Source organism: Mesoplodon densirostris, chromosome 4 (genome assembly GCF_025265405.1).
Source record: "Mesoplodon densirostris isolate mMesDen1 chromosome 4, mMesDen1 primary haplotype, whole genome shotgun sequence".
In the NCBI taxonomy this organism is placed as follows: Eukaryota; Metazoa; Chordata; class Mammalia; order Artiodactyla; family Ziphiidae; genus Mesoplodon; species Mesoplodon densirostris.
The window spans coordinates 56,330,526-56,348,099 of record NC_082664.1 but is presented as its reverse complement, the minus strand read 5'-3'; the positions used below and the strand labels follow the sequence as shown (position 1 = coordinate 56,348,099).

The window sequence follows — 17,574 nt, the reverse complement described above, 5'->3', positions numbered from 1 at the left end:
TATTAGGGAATATTTACTTAGTATTTATTATTCCACTTAACTGAAATAGAAGACTTAGGATAATTTGCCATGTTATATATGTATACAATAATAGTTGATTAAAACACCACTAAAGCAGTTAAAAGGAAAACCTCCTGGAGTGATTTGCTTATTGTAGCTGAGCCCTGCATTTAACTGTGGCTTCCATAGAAGATAATGAAAAAAGGAAAATGAGTTGGATTATATAGTGATCATCTACAAAAAGGATTTATTCAAGTTTATCTGTCTGGGTAGATGTTTTATTAGTATAGAGTGTGAGGAGAAATTTACTCTGTGAGTTTGTATTAGTTTTTTATTGCTGTGTAAAAAATTACTCCCCTTAAATTAGTGGCTTAAAATAACATCTCACAGTTTCTGTAGTTCAGGAATTTGAGAGTTGCTTAACTGGGTCGTTCTGGCTTTCTCTTAGGGTTATAGTCAAGATTTCACTTGGGGTTGCAGTCATCTGAAGACTTGACTGGGCATGTAGAATCTGCTTCCAAGATGGCTTATTTGAAAGTGGGGGAGGGTGATGGGAGGCACACAGGAATCTCTGGTCCATAGCAATTCTAAAATCTAGCAGAGCTGAGATTGGAAGTTTCTTGATTAGTACTCAAAGTCTGCTAATAATTCTCCATGGTTCTTGGCTTTGTCCTCTGGATGCTCGGTTCAATTTCGTAACAGGTAGCACCTGTGGCGTTTTCTCAGCCTGCTTCCTTTTAGTGAAAATTTGGGGATCCAAAGGCCTCTTTTCATTTTGTACTGTCTCTGCCCCTTTTAGTTGTAGCTGGCTGTGTTTCTTCGCATATAATTCTCATAAATCTTTGTGGATCTCTTGTGAATCTTATTTGAGGTTCATTCCATTAGACACTAGCTGTGCCCACAAATCTTTTGGAGGCAAGTCCTTCTCTACCTTTGGCTTCTCCAAAGCCAAAGATGTCTAGAGATAGTTCCTTAATCTTCTTAGAAGGCCTGTTGTTTGAGAGGAAAAGTAAGAGACATCTTTCAAATGTTTAGAGGGCCTTTTATCTGATTGAATGGTACTCTAAGGTACCACCTTTGATCTTTCTGAGGTCTTAAAGCATTTATAGTTACACCTTCAGCACCATTTGCACAATAGCTTCTTAGCAGTCTTCTAGATTAGATCTTTGCCTGGAACATTTCTTAATTTAATATTGTTTGCCAGCTGGAGAAGCTGTTAATCTTCAAAACCAGCAAGTCTCAACTGTTTCCTGTTTAATAGTACTTTCTTTAGTTCCTCTCTCTCCTTTCACATTTTACTTAAATAGGAAGAAGCATAGGTAATACCTTAAACATTTTGTCTGGAAATCTCCTTACTTAGATCATCTCTTTCATTAGGTATATTTTCATTTTTTGGGTTTTTTTTTTTTTGGCCACGAGGCATGTGGGATCTTAGCTCCCAGACCAGGGATCGAACCCGAACCCCCTGCATTGGAAGGCAAAGTCTTAACCACTGGACTGCCAGGGAAGTCCCATTAGGTACATTTGCTACTTTCTGTGTTACCACAATGTTGCTAAACTTTCTGGCGCTACATTAAGGATCCTCTTTCCTATAATTTCTAATAAGGTTTTTCTTATTTCTTTCTAAGCCCTCACCAATGGCCTCCTAAATGGCCATTAATCTTCCTACAAACAATTCCTTTGAGGCTCTTCAAGCTTTCACTAAAACTTTCCTCAAAAATCCTTTCAGGGTTTCCCTGGTGGCGCAGTGGTTGAGAGTCCGCCTGCCAATGCAGGGGACGCGGGTTCGTGCCCCGGTCCGGGAAGATCCCACATGCCGCGGAGCGGCTGGGCCCGTGAGCCATGGCTGCTGAGCCTGCACGTCCGGAGCCTGTGCTCCGCAACGGGAGAGGCCACAACAGTGAGAGGCCCGCATACCGCAAAAAAAAAAAAAAAAAAAATCCTTTCAGCTTCTGCCCACTCTCTAGTTCTAAATTTATGTCCACAGTTTCGGGTTTTGGTATGGTAATTCCCTATTTCTAGGTACCAAAATCTGTGTTATTTATCTCTTGCTGCATAACAGATTTCCTCCACAACTTAATGACTTAAAACAACATATATTATTTCACCATTCCTTTGGACAGCATATATTATTTCACCGTTTCTTTGGACTCTTTAGCTGAGAGTTCTGACTACGGATATTTTATGAGGTTGCAGTCAAGACGTTGGCCAGGGCTACAGTTATCTGAAGGCTTGAATAAGCTTAGAGGATCACATTGCCATTGGTTAGGAGGCCTCAGTTTCTTGCCATGTTTGCCTCTCCATTGGGTTACTTCCTCTATTCTTAATATATAGCATTTGGCTTCCTCCAGAGTGAATGAGGCCAGAAAGAGAGCAAGGATGAGACCTCTTATGACCTAGACTCTGAAGTAACACACCTTCACTTCCATTATATTCTTCTGTTAGAAGCAAGTGACCAAGTGTGGCCCACCCTCAAGGGTAGAAGAATTATGATCCAACTCTTGAAAGGCAGGCATATCAGAGGATTTATGAACATATCTTAAAACAACCACAGGGCTTTTATAGAGGGTTTCATAAAAACACATAAGAGGTGTCTTCTGTCAAAATTTTATGAAAGTACGGAAATAGAACTTTCTTTAAGTACCTGAAAACTTGAAGGATTTGATTTCTCATGAGTGTTTTTTTTTTAACATTCTTTCTACCTGCGAATGTCTTGTTCCAATTACAACATTTGGGTGACTACCAATTTTTATTTTACACTTACAAACACATATGTATATGTACACATATGTACATACATACATTAAAAAATCTTTTCATATATTGTTTTGTAGCCTTCAACTAGAAAGAGAATAAGACACAAAGGGCAGAAAGACTATAGTAGATTTTAGAGATGAATTCTAGAACCAATAAGACTAATAAAACTGTATTTTGCACTCTTCTGGACTTTTTTCAGTTAATTTGTAAAACTGAACCTGAGTTAAATATATGTTTATTACCAAGAGTTATCATGTCTTAATTTCTTCACTGGCATTGTTTTTATTTCTCTGTTTTTTCCCATGCTGATTTTTGGGCCAAATTTCTAAAAAACTATCTTGTTTGAGAGTGAATAAATGTTGAGATTGCCAGAAACAGTTCTTATTGGACCCACCAATAAAATAGATAGTTGTGGTTGGATAAACTTAAATCTGTTGACCAGATTCATTATTTTTTAATAAGTTATAGATAAACAGTTAACAAGCAGTGAAAGTGAAGATGATGAGATTTTCCGAAGAAAAAGTAAAAAGACAAAAGGAAATGTTTTGGAGTCCCCTGAGGTGAGTCATTCAATAATCACAATAACATGATCACATAAAGTTTTTTGTTACTCTTATTTTTTTTTTTTGGCCATGCCGCGTGGCATGTGGGATCTTAGTTCCCCAACCAGGTATCGAACCCACACCCCCGGCCTTGGAAGCATGGAGTCTTAACCACTGGACCGCCAGGGAAGTCCTTTTGTTCCCCTTAAAACTATTTTTTTAACTTTTTACTTTATTTATCTACTTTTTCTAGAATCAGAAAAATAGCGAAGTTGATTCTCCACTTCATGCTGTCAAAAAGCGCAGGGTTCCTCCAAACAGAGTAAGTAAATAACATATAATGTATAGTAATTCCTTTTGAAATAAATATTACAAGAGAAATATGTGTATAGATGACCATAGGTATGTTTGATCTTATGGGTATATGTTTAACAGAAAAATAGATAGTAAATCCTATGTGACTGGAATTTCTATTTTAATTTTAAACCCCTTCAAAAAAACTATTCCTATTTTTGTCAGTACACTCCAGCAATTCAGATTAAATACCTACTTTGTATCTACTGTGTAAGATGTTGGGGATACTGTAAAGATTATTTCCTCATACTATTAAGTCTGCAATCTAATAGGAAGGATAGATATTAAGTGGATAATTTCCATATAATTTTTTAAGTTAAGTGATAAGAAAAGATAAACCCTTAACCTAGACCTTGGGAGTTCTGGCAAGCTTCTTGAAGATAACACCTTACTTAAATCTTAAAGCATCTGTGGCAGTTAGGGAAGAGAAGGGAGAATGGAAGGCATTACCAACGGCTTAAAGAAGGACACAAAGTGGGGAAACAGCATCTCTTGTGGTTGGATTGTAAAGACAAAAAGTACCAGGAAGTAAAATTGGAGACAAATCTGGGTGAGTTTTTGGAAGGCCTTATTCTTTCATTTCCTTACTGAATGGGCTTGAAAGAAGGAAAAGAAGGAGTCCACGATGACTCTCTGGTTTTGGCTTGGCCTAGTTGGCAGATGTGTCACATCTTTAGAGAAAACAAGAAAGAGTGGTAAGTTCAGTGTTGAACATGTTTGAAGTTCATGTGGGATAGTAAAGTGACAGTGTCTGGCAGGCATTGACAACTATGAGAATGTGAAATCTGGGTCGGCGGGCAGGTCTTAAGGCTAATAGTATTCATTTGTCATCAGTTTATAGCTGATAGCTAAATTTTGAGATTAGGAAATCTTGTCTGTTTTAATTCTCTAATACAAACTAGTATAATTTATGCAAAATTAATTGAAAATGCAGTCAGTCCATATTAACTTTGTATACTCATATAAAACTTCATTAGAAAAATTGCTTTAACTTGCTACTTGAACTAGAATGTCTGATTGACTTACTAGAAGTGAATTAAAATATTGATAATGCTGATGCTCAATCTACTTTAACCTAAAATTATTCCTGTTAATTGAAATTATTTTGATAAATTTCTTTTGATTCTTTTGATTGGTTTTATATTATTCTGTAAGAGATATTATAGTAGGTTTCATAGTTAAAATTTGTTGTTATATTGGTTTCTTAGTTTGAAAGGACTCATGTATGTTTGGACTGATTTTGATAGCTGTATTTACAGACTTAATTTTTTTTTGTGTGAGGCCCTTCAGGGTCTTCTAAAGGAAAGAGTTAAACTAAAAACACAAGTTTTCATCAGGTACATTCAATTTCATACAAAATTGAATGAATACTATACTAGTATTATTTATATTACCTAATTTATTATTTTAGTACTTAGAATTACCTAACTTTTAAATTCTTAAGTATTGTGTATTTATAACATGGCTCTGAGTTGTAAGAGCATTTTATTTTTCTAACAAGAAAATGTTAGGTCAACTATTTAAAAAGGAAAAATGAAAACAGAAGCAATAACCCTTGAGAAACACATTAAGATACAACACTCCAGGGCCTCCCTGGTGGCGCAAGTGGTTGAGAGTCCGCCTGCCGATGCAGGGGATACGGGTTCGTGCCCCGGTCTGGGAGGATCCCATATGCCGCGGAGCGGCTGGGCCCGTGAGCCATGGCCGCTGAGCCTGCGCGTCCGGAGCCTGTGCTCCGCAACGGGGGAGGCCACAACAGTGAGAGGCCCGCATACCACAAAAAAAAAAAAAAAAAAAAAAAAAAAAAAAAAAAGATACAACACTCCAATTATATTTTCTCATGTAAGAATTTTATTGAATTTTAGTTAGATTTATCATCTAGCGATGAGAGTGAGAATTTTAGCAAACGAGATCCACAATCAGCAGACTTCAAGGATCATAATAAAAGAGGCATCAAAGTCCAAAAGAGACTGAGTCGCCAAAAGGTAAACTTTTTTCAGTTTCTTATTTTTATATAAATATACTATATATTTTTTTATTAGTAAAGAACAGTAGATTTTACACAGAAGTAGATTTTTCTCTATAATTTCTTATAGGAAAAAATCTCAAAATTAAAAAATATTTTGACACGAATTTTACTTTTTGTATTGGAATAAAAATCTTAAGGTGTGGTATTTTAGTTTCTCTTTGTGTTTTGAAACTATCTTGCAGTGTTGTGTTATTTTGAATGACTAAATGAATAAACTTTAGTGTATTGAGGATTTAATATTCAAATTGAAGAAAATATAGAGACAGAAATCTGAGTTTTAGAATATTTGCTTTTGTAATATTTATATTGTTTTTCTTATCTCTATCCAATATTCACATTCTTGGAAAAGAATTCTCAGCACCTTTTTGTCTGATCAGTCTTTCTGTGGTACTGTATTTTTCCTGGCAAAAATTAATTAGCTGAAAGACTCAGGAGACTTTATGCTTATTAAGAAACATTCAGCAAGCTGACATGCTGACTTGTACTTTATTTTATTCATAACAAAATTAAAAGAAGAAATTTTAAATAAGTATACTACTTTATTATTTCTTCTTGCAGTTTTCTATGTTTATTATTTTTGATCTTAAAAGCACTGGCAAGAAATCCATTTTCCAGAACTGTTTCCAATTATTTGAAGAAATAAAATGATTTTCTTAAAGGCATCATCCTTTTTTCTCATTTATCTTAGCTTGTAGCTAGGAAGTTTTTAGATGATGAAGCAGAACTTTCCCAAGAAGATGCAGAATGTGTTTCATCAGATGAAAATGATGAGTCAGAAAATGAACAGGATTCCTCATTACTTGACTTTTTAAATGATGAGACTCAACTGTCACAGGCTATAAATGGTAAGTGATATAATGATGCTTCTTTTTCTTTTGATTTTCAATTCCTTTAATGTGGTTATACTTAAATATTCTAGTCAGTTTCCAAAGAACTTTGACTTTAAAGGGAATTAAATTTGTTGTGTGTAAAATACTTGGTCATTTTCATTCAAATTCTGTTAATATTTGCTTTATGTGAGAGTTGATTGTTTATAGACGTCTGCTAATTTGATTATGTCTCTCCAGAATGACCTAGTTGGCTCAATGTCAGATGTTCATTTAAACAAGTATTTAGTGCCTACTGTGTGCCCAGGACTATGTAAGGTTCTTGAGAAAGCTGCATCTGTGAGCAAAACGGACAAAACCCCCTCCCCTTATGAAGCTTACATTTGAATGGAAGAAGAGAAGCAATATACATAACTAAATTATTTAGTATAAGATGAAAACTTTACAGAAAAACAAAGAGTTGAGTAAGATGAAGATTTGGAGTGGCAGCAGTTAGGGGTATTAACAGATAAGCTGCAAATTTAAGTAAGGTGATTAGGGGTAGCCCTCATTGAGAAGGTGACATTTAATCAAAGACTAGAAGGAGATGAGGAATCCAGCAGTGTGACACAAAGCTAAATTTAAAACCAGCTGAGACACAAAGCTAAATTTATTAAATTTGCTAAGGTAAGGGAGATCTACTTTTAGAAAACAGTCTCCCCAAACAATGCTTGAGCAGGTCTTCTATACAGTATATTAAGAGCAGATGATTCAGATTGGCTTTAATAGAAATGGGAAAGATTGTGGTGGGCTCTTCTGTATTCTTATCCTTCACAAATCTTGCCATTATTCTGCTCCTGCAGTGCCTGATATGATTTGAAACAGCAAAGTTTCCCAAGGTCCGTGACTTTAAAGAAAAAAGGCTTTAAATACAAAGTTCTCGGTACCATCTCGCTGATACTGATATGATTTGCAGAATAAGGTTTCTTTTGCAGGTCTGTAGTATTGTATATTCTGGTGGGAGAATGTTGATGCAAAGTTGACAACCAGTGTGAAGGCCCTGAAGCAGGAGTGCGCCTGGCTTGTTCAAGGGAACAGCATTGTGACTGGAGTTGAATGAGTGAGAAGGGGAGTAGTAGGAAGTGAGATCAGAGAGTAGTGAATGAGCAGCCAGCTCATATTATTTAAGTAGTATCACTCTAGCTTCTATGTTGAGAACAGCCTATTTGGGAACAAAGGTGGAAAAAGACCATTTAGGAGGCCATCGCAGTAATCTAATCAAGGAATGTTAGCAGCTTCTACCAAGGTGGTGGCAGTGAGAGGGTGAGAAAGATTGGATTCTGGCTATGTACAGCTGATGGGATTTTCTGATGGATTAGAGAGAAAAAGAGGGAGTCTGGGCTTGAGCAGCAGGAAGGACTTTAGTTGCTGCAATTGGGAAGGTTGAAGGTGGAGCAGTTGGGATGGAGAGTAGGGAGATCTGAAACTCCATTTAGAAAGAGTATGTTTGAAATGTAGGATTTCAAAGCTTTTTTTTTTTTTTTAAGAAAATCTCAAAATCCACATTATCTTTTTTTTTTAAGCCTCATTTCTTAGGTACTCTTTGCTATATAACTTTTAAAAATGATAGGCCTATGAATCTCACATGAATTATGCTTTGTGGAAAAAGCCAGATTCAAAAGGTTGCATACTATATACTTTGATTTATATGACATTCTGGAAAAGGTAAAACTATAGCGACAGCAAATAGAATAGTGGTTGCCATAACTATGCATTTGTCAAGACTCAGAACTATACCCTAAAGAGGATGAATTTTATTGTATATGCATTATACCAAAAAAAATCTATAAAACAAACGAAAACAAATCTCTGAAAGCTCCTTGATTGAGTCCTTTTAAACAGTAAACTGGAAATAAAGATCTCACTAAATTTTGTAGGGATTTATCATGAGTAAGAAGTGGGTAGTTAAGTCAGGAGAATATCTAATAGTTGAAGCTAGCTATGGAATGGAGATAAGGGAAATATTATTCAAAGAAAAGCTTATACATCTTGTCCCAAGCATGATAGTCATTAAATTAGCAATGTTATCCCTCAAAATAACGTGTTAATTAATTTAATCACTCCAAAAATATGTAAGGGGAAATGAGAGACAAAAATAAAGTTGCTTTCTGATTACAACCTTAAAAAAAAAAGATAGGCATAAATAAAAACCTGTGTTTCCTAGTTTTTGCTTGACTGAAAATTATGAAACATACTTACTATTGGCTGTGGCTTTTGATGTTTTTAAGTATAGGTTTTTTTTGCCTGGATTTTTTATGTTTTAGTTTTATAGAATGCTTTCTATAAATCAGATACAGTTCTAAGGTCTTTGTGTACATTTATTTTTAATGAAAAGGCACTCTCCTAATCTTCGTTATCAGAGGAGAGAGATAGCTAAGGCAGAGAGCTTAAATAAATTGTCCATGATCACCCAATTAGATGGTCTGTCAAAGGCAAAACTCCTAACTTTGCATTTTTGAATAATTGTTTTTAAACATGTTTCAATATATATTAAATATCTTTTGTGTAAAATAATTCCACAAGTTTTGAATCATGTGACTTTGGGATAGGTCAAAGTTAAATACTTTGTTAGTTTTCATTTAAATAATTTTGCTATTTGAAAATTTTTTATCTCTACACAGATTCTGAAATGAGAGCTATTTACATGAAATCTGTGCGAAGTCCACTTTTGAACAATGGGTACAAAATGGTCCATAAGAAACATAACAACATAAACATTTTCTCACAGGTATGAACTATAGACATATAGTGGAGAATTTTCTGGTGGTGGTGTTGAAATATAATCTGTTAATGAAGCCTTCATTTTGTTTCTAAAATTGGACCATCAGAACTATTTGCAATAATTTCTACCCTGAGTAAGGAAGGTGGGCTAAATGAATTCTCAAAATCCCTTTTAGTCCTAATTTGATCAAATTATCCTTTCGTTAACTTGAGCTAATTAGAATATACTCTTTAAAAAATTTTTTTTTAATTTATTTATATTTTGGCTGCATTGGGTCTTCATTGCTGCATGCGGGCTTTCTCTAGTTGCGGCGAGCGGGGGCTACTCTTTGTTGTGGTGTGCTGGCTTCTCATTGTGGTGGCTTCTCTTGTTGCGGAGCACGGGCTCTAGGCGCATTGGCTTCAGGAGTTGTGGCTCGTGGGCTCAGTAGTTGTGGCACACGGGCTTAGTTGCTCTGCGGCATGTGGGATCTTCCTGGACCAGGGCTCGAACCCATGTCCCCTGCATTGGCAGGTGGATTCTCAACCACTGCACCACCAGGGAAGCCCTAGAATATACTCTTAAATTGTTTTCCAATTAGGAGAATACTTAAAGGAAGTGAATAGAACTTTATCATCTACTAGTTAAAATTTTAATTCTTCTATGTTGTCATATTTCTCTTGAAAATTAATTTTTTCATAAAAATGGTATATCCTAAAAACCATAGATTATTTTTCATTTATGGATAACAATTTCATATTAGCCTCATTTGTTTATAAATTGCCATATTCACCTTGGAAATATGGTCATTCTTATCTTTGTACTTTCATTGTGTTTATTATATAGCATTTATCACATTGTTTATAAATTACTGTTTATTTTTCTGGCTACTTGCACTAGACTGTAAATTTCTAGAGGGTAAATCATTCTTTTTTTATTCCAAAACTCCCCACTTTCTTCCATAAAGAATATAATCAGAAATAAGATGTGGTATATATGTAAAATGGAATATTACTCAGCCATAGAAAAGAATGAAATTTTGCCATTTGTGACAACATGGATGGACCTAGAGGGCATTACGCTAAGTGAAAGAAGTCACACAGAGAAAGACAAATACTGTATGATTTCACTTATATGTGGAATCTGAAAAACAAATGAGCCAACATAAAAAAGAAACAATCATAGACACAGAGAACAAACAGGTGGTTGCCAGTGGGGAGCTGGGGGAGGAGAGAAATAGGTGAGGGAGATTAAGAGGTACAAATTTCCAGTTGCAAACTAAATGTCATAGGTATAAAATGTACAGTGTGGGGAATATAGTCAATAATTATGTATATATCTTTGTACAGATTGTAACTAGACTTATCCTGGTGATCATTTTGAAATGTATGTTATGTAACAGGAACTAACATTGTATTGTAGGTTAATTATACTTCAAAAACAAACAAACTAACTCATACAAAAAGAGACCAAAGGGGAGTGGTGTAGGGGGAAGGAGAATTGGATGAGGGTAGTCAAAATGTACAAACTTCCAGTTATAAGATAAATAAGTACTTGGGATGTAATGTACAACATGATAAACATAATTAACAGTGCTGTAGGTTAAATATGAAAATTGTCAAGAGAGTAAATCCTAAGAGCTCTCACCCCAAGGAAAAAATTTTTTTTCTATTTCTTTAATTTTGTATCTGTATGAGATGCTGGATGTTCACTAAACTTAATTCATGATGTAATAAGTCAAATCATTATGCTGTACACCTTAGACTTATACAGTGTTGTATGTCAATTATATCTCAATAAAACTGGAAGTAAAAAAAGAATATGCTCAATATATGTTAGTGAGCAAGTGACTGACTTAATAAAGTAAGTGAAATAAATACTCAGAAAGATACCATGAACTTAATATGTTAAGGGGCTTCCCTGGTGGTGCAGTGGTTGAGAGTCCGCCTGCCAATGCAGGGGACACGGGTTCGTGCCCCGGTCCGGGAGGATCCCACATGCTGTGAAGCGGCTGGGCCCGTGAGCCATGGCTGCTGAGCCTGCGCGTCTGGAGCCTGTGCTCCGCAACGGGAGAGGCCACAACAGTGAGCGGCCCACGTACCGCAAAAAAAAAAAAAAAAAAAAAAAAGGATATGTTAAAATATGCTGATTTTATGAAATTTATAATATTCTTATTTTGTATTTGTATTGTAGATTCCTGAGCAAGATGAAACCTATTTAGAAGACAGTTTTTGTGTTGATGAAGAGGAGTCTTGCAAAAGCCAATCAAGTGAAGAAGTCTGTGTTGATTTTAACCTAATAACTGAAGATTGCTTTGCAAGTAGGAGTAAAAAATATAAAACCCGACGTGCAGTAAAGCTAAAAGAAATGAAGATGAGACAAAGCTGTGCATCTTCAAAAAAAAAACTATTCAGAATTATTTTACCAGATGATTCAAGTGAGGAGGAAAACGATGTAAATGATAAACAGGAATCCAGCACTGTGATTAATCCAAGTGCAGTTACCAAGAGTGAACAACAAAACCACTGTTTGAATTTAGTGCCTTCTGGGTCTTCATTGCAGTCCAGGGACCACTCTAATCCAGTTGTTAATCAGTCGCCAAACCAGAGACAACAGACACCGCTTAATTTAAAGGTTACAGTTTCCGATGTCTCAGACTTCAAACCTCAGAGCCGTACTAAAGTTGAACCTGCCTCATCATCATTCACTACTGTTGATTCACAGAAAGACTGTAGAAAATTTCCAATTCAGTTGAAGGTATGAATCAGATTAGAGAAAAAAAGCCTTCGTATGTTTACCAAAAGGTTTTCTTGTTTTTTTTCTTTTGTGTTAAATAACTAGGTCAAAGAAAAATTAGCAAGTGATAAAATTCTTCAGACAAGAAACCAGAACACTAAATTTTGTAGCTGATTTATAGGATGCTTATTTTTAAAATGTGTTAATAGTTTTCTATAAGGAAACCTGCTAATTTTATAAAAAGGATAAAGGAAATGGGCTTTCTACAAGGTAAAATTAACAGAACTGAAAGCTCAGAACTAGTTTCCCCAGATTAACTTTTCTTTCCCCCTCTGAAGGCTTCTGGTATGTAACTCTCATCTGCTTATTGGGGTGAGGAGTTTAGGGGTACCACCTGATTTCCTTCCTTTGAATTTCTTTCCTTCCAGAATGGTTACTATTGATGAAGTAATCCATAAAATCATTTTCAGTTTTTAAGAGTTCATAGTTGCAGTAGTTTTGCTAAAATAGGGGTTAAAGTCATAGTAATAGGAATACCTAGAACTAGACTTAGATTTCTCTTTTATTCCAGGTGTTTCAGCCCATTCCACCTTAGCAACATACTCCAGTGTCCACACAATGGCCCTCAAATTGGCATTTCTAGTTGTAAATTATCTCCAGGCTTTTTTTGCACAAAGTTATTTCTGGAAGGCATAATTAGATAAAATTGACTAGATTAAGTCTTATAAATAGATTGGAGAACAGCAAAGTACTTAATTTCCCTGAGCCTCGGTATTCTCAGCTGTATTAGAAAGGTAGTAATCCCAAGGGTCATGGTAGGTAATACTTGCACAGTACTTTCAAAACCAGTAAGCACTCTCTACATTTCTACTTTGCCATGCTGTAACTAAAAAAAAAAAAATAGATATAGGCTAGTAATATTTTGAGGACTGTGAAACAGGATAAATAGAGTTTTAACAGAAATGTGTTTTAACTTCTACTATCTAATACTATACATATAGTATGATTCTTCTTCAAATTAGGAGGGGAAGGAATTTGAGATAAATTTGAGAAGACAGAAAATAGACTAAATATCCTGTCAAAAACTGTTAGATACTAAAAATGTTAACATTTATTTTGTCATGTGTATTGCAGACAGTATTCCTTGTTTGCCATTTGCCTTTGTTTTTAATAGTGGGTTTTGCCACAGGAAAATTTAACTTTTTTATACAGTTCCAAGTTTTTTCTTTATAGTTTCTGACATCAGTGTCATGTTTAAAAAGCCATTTTGTACTCCAAGATAACGAAATATTTCCAATATTTTCTTTTGGTTCTTTAGTGTTCAGTTCTTCCTTCATTACATTTATTCCTTTTCTTAAAAAATTGAATATTAAATATATTTTAAAGATTATTCTGAGTGATTAGGACTTCCTCTTTAGCTTAGAATACAGAAAGCTGGAAAGAGCATTGCTCCCATCCTTGTAACAACAGCAAAAAAAGCCAGATAATCTACAAAATCATAAGTTTATTTGGATCTGAGGTTGCAGGACAGCCAATTAGCCCGATATCTAAGGAGACAGGTGCCTCCAAGGAGAGACTTGCTGATTTGGGACAGTCACTGGGCACTGTATAATCTGGTAAGAATTCAGCTAAAATGTTAATGAATTGCAAAAGGCAACAGGATAGCATGAGCGTTTAGAACCCCTGGGAGTTGCAGAGAAGGGTAATTCACACCCACTCGTGGGCTCTTTTCCACAGAGTCATCAGGTGGTCACAAGAAAGATTGAGAATCAGAGAAAACCTCCTTGCCAGTGCAGGCCTTGGGGAAGTGACCAGAAGCTACTGTGGAAAAGGCACCAAACCCCATCTAGTTCCTTCTCCCCTATTTCCCCTATGGAACAAAAAGCATTAAACTACTGGGGGAAGAACAGCAAACCCTACAGCCTCCAGGGCTTAGGTGAAGACCCTTTGCAGATGGAGGAAAGGAATAAGAGAGAAATGCTCTACATCTGAGAAAGGGGCAGGAAAACATCTTGGGCCCAGAGCATTAGAGATCTCTAACCACTGGGGGCAGGGAGGAGGGGAGGATCATTGAGAAGTTCCCATCTCTGAGATCCAGGGACACAAGTCCTGCCCAAGATAGGCTGAACCAGGGCAATAGAAACCCACCTCCCCCCACGTGTCCCCACACTCCTAGCACTCCCTCCAACCAGGCTAGCAAGCAGTAAGTGAGAAATAAAAGCAATCTACTGCTGAGAGAGAGACAAGAGTATGGGGAGAAAAACTCTCTGAGGCACAGGTTTACAAAGAAAAGTTAGAATATTTAGAAAAATCACCTAGCAAATGAGCCCAGACCTCAGCTCAGTTTGAAAGGACTTTGTGATGTTTTGTCATGGGTCCAAAGCTATTTCTGTACTTTGGTAGAGCTTATATTTACCTCAATGACTACTCTCCTACACAAGATGTTTGGCTTTCAACCAAAAGTTACAAGATACATAGAAGGAAGAAAAAAACACATTCTCAAGAACCAGACTCAGATATGACCCAGACATTGGAACTATCAGACAGGGAATTTAGAATAACCATGATTAACATGTTAAAGGCTCTAGTGGAAAAGTCAAACAAACATGCATAAACAGAAAGGGAATATCATCCAATAAATGGAATATATAAAGAACAATAAAGTGGAAATGCTAGAAATGGAAAACATGGTAAAAAAGATGAAGAATGTCTGCAATAGGCCCATCAGTAGACTCAATGCAGCCATGGAAAGAACCAACAAACTTAAAGCTAGGTCAATAAAATTACCCAATCAGAAATATAAAGAAAGAGTGAAAAAACAGAATGGAGCATCCAAGAGCTGTGGGACTGTATGCAGTAGTCTAAGATACATGTAATTGGAATTAAGGAGAAAAGAGAGCGAGTAGAAGATATAGTTGAACAAGCAATGGCTGAGGATTTTCCAAAATTAATCAACATTGGCATACAAGTATCTGAGTCTCTGGTTTCAATTATTATGGGTATGTTACCTAGGAGTGGAATTCCTGGGCCATATGGTAATTCTTTAACTTTGAGAACTCTCCCCACAGTGGCCTCACCATTTTTCATTCCCACCAGCAATGTACATTCCAGTTTTTTCACATTCTCATCAACACATTTTCCTTTTTAAAAAATTCTAGCCATCCTACGAGGTGTTAAGTAGTAGCTTGGTCTTTCATCTACACAGTCACTTTGCTGATGTTGAAGGAAGAAAAAAAAGTATCAATAAGAAAAATCAGCCTAGGTGTTAGAAGTTTATGGCGCTAACATATGTATAACTGATCGTGATTGATGTTTTCTGCTTTTCAGGATACTAGTGCTCTGGAGGATTCTGGCACTTCAGTGGCATACTGTTCCAACTCACGACCACACTTGGCTGGCACACATGCTTCTCTTAGACTTCCACAGGAAGGCCAAAGAACTTGTATTCTTGTAGATAGTCGTGAAATCACTTCTGGTTCAGAAGTAATTTCTTCCCTAAGAGCAGTTCATGGCTTACAGGTAGAGGTTTGTCCTCTTAATGGTTGTGACTATATTGTGAGTAACCGCATGGTGGTGGAAAGGAGGTCTCAATCTGAGATGTTAAATAGTGTCAATAAGAACAAGCTCATTGACCAGATCCAGCACCTACAGAGCATGTTTGAAAGAATATGTGTGATTGTGGAAAAGGACAGAGAAAAAACAGGTTTGTATTTTTAAATGGTTTTGTTTATAGGGCTGTAAAGGAACCTATTATTTGGTTCATTATCCTACTGTCAGGATGTGGGAAGCTCTTAAAATTTAAATACCTGACTCATGAATGTCATTTCATATTTACATAATGCCATAATGTTTTTCATTAGTCATTGTGTTTAAATGCAGCTTGTGAGAATCGAAGGGTGAGAAATTGAAGGCAAGTGAACCAATCATAAGTCTTTTTCTGGGAGCCCCAGAAAGGGTGAGGGGCCCTAAATAAGGCAGCAGTGGGGGAAAGGAGGAATCAGGAGGTAAATGAAATCAGGAGGTAGCAGGAGTAAGTGGGAGCAATCAAGAATTACTGTTGAGCTGACCAATCTCTTGATTACTGGGCAGTTAGGTAGTGGTGCTGTTCATTGAAATTATGAATATCAGAGAAACAGCAGATTTGAGGGACAAAGAGGTGTTTAATTTTGAATATGTTGAGTTCTCAGTGGGTCACTAAAATGGATGCTTAGGATATATTAAAAAATGCAGGCTTGGAGCTTCAGTTAGGGCATTTTTATGGGTAATGTTTAATTGTAATGGGGAGCCCCTGAGAATAGTGAAAAGGTCATAGGATATGGGATCAGAAGATGCAGTGAGTTCTGGTGTCTCTATAGCTATGTGACACTGTATTGACAAATCACTCGCTCTGAGAAGTTAATAATATACTTTTCCTACTCATCCCGGGGTGTTATGAGGATTAAGTGAAATCATGCAGCTGAAAGCCACTATGGAAGAATTCAAGGATTATACAGTCATTATGTAAAAGAAAATAATGTAGTTTACATAAAACACTGGTTCAATTTGAGCAACGTACCTTTCATCACCACTGTCACTACTGAACCATGTCACCTTGGATAAGTCATTCTTTCAGTTACCCAAATTTTTTTTTCTTTTTTGATTTGACAAGTGAGGGCTTTAGTTTAAGTGATCTTTTGGGTCTTTCTAGTGTTAAAATTCTATAATTTACTCTTTACTAACATATCCTTTATAAAGGAAATAGATTTGGAATAAAAAGGAAGGTAATGTGGCAAAAGTTATGGAAAAACATATTTTTTTTAGCTTAAGGAAGAATGCCAAAAAAAGGATGTAGGTAGAACATGGAAAGAAAATGAATGGGAAAAGTAGGGAAGTAAATTAATAGGCAGGAGTTAAAGTTATTATAATGGGTATGCAGGGTATTGAGTTACTCTTGGAATAAATACATAAGATAATTTTATATCAGTTAGAAGTAATACTTAACCCTTCGGCCATGCTACCATTATGAATTTTAGAGATAAGTAATATGGTCTTGGCCTTTAGGAATGAATTATCTAGGAATATAAACTCTCCCCTGCCTACTCACCTTCTGTAGATTCCAATTTAAGACACTCATAAAGACAGTTCTTATTTTCTATTTGAGAATCACTTGAAATTTTTAGCGGTTGGGTTTCTCATTAGCATAATGTGGCACTAGTTTGCTTAATGATGTAGATCTTGGGATTTTAATAATAGTATTAATGGTCCTACTTAATGTAACTTACTAAGGTTTGCATTTTCCTAAATGTAAAATATTTAGGAGACACATCCAGGATGTTTAGGAGAACAAAGAGCTATGACAGCCTGCTGACTACCCTAACTGGTGCTGGAATCCGAATTCTTTTCAGTTCCTGCCAAGAAGAAACTGCAGATTTGCTTAAGGAATTGTCTTTAGTGGAACAAAGAAAGAATGTTGGTATTCATGTTTCAACAGTAGTGAACAGTAATAAATGTGAGGCACTTCCATTTTATCTAAGTATTCCCAATATAAGTTATATAGCTGCACTGAATATGTGTCACCAGTTTTCATCTGTGAAAAAGATGACAAATAGG

General features: G+C 36.0%; 1 protein-coding gene across 3 annotated transcripts in view; it reads left to right on the top strand.

The window, feature by feature from the left end:
* The window catches only part of FANCM (FA complementation group M), a 56,548-nt gene that overhangs the window by 37,901 nt on the left and 1,073 nt on the right, over positions 1-17,574 (top strand). The window contains exons 15-22 of one of the 3 annotated variants that reach the window (XM_060096274.1): positions 3,226-3,317; positions 3,553-3,621; positions 5,519-5,638; positions 6,371-6,527; positions 9,170-9,276; positions 11,443-12,006; positions 15,313-15,688; positions 17,282-17,573. In XM_060096274.1, the coding sequence (XP_059952257.1) occupies positions 3,226-3,317; positions 3,553-3,621; positions 5,519-5,638; positions 6,371-6,527; positions 9,170-9,276; positions 11,443-12,006; positions 15,313-15,688; positions 17,282-17,573 (1,777 nt within the window). Of the gene's footprint in view, positions 1-3,219; positions 3,318-3,552; positions 3,622-5,518; positions 5,639-6,370; positions 6,528-9,169; positions 9,277-11,442; positions 12,007-15,312; positions 15,689-17,281; position 17,574 lie in introns of all 3 variants that reach the window. The other 2 variants (XM_060096273.1, XM_060096275.1) reach the window with 2 other exon arrangements.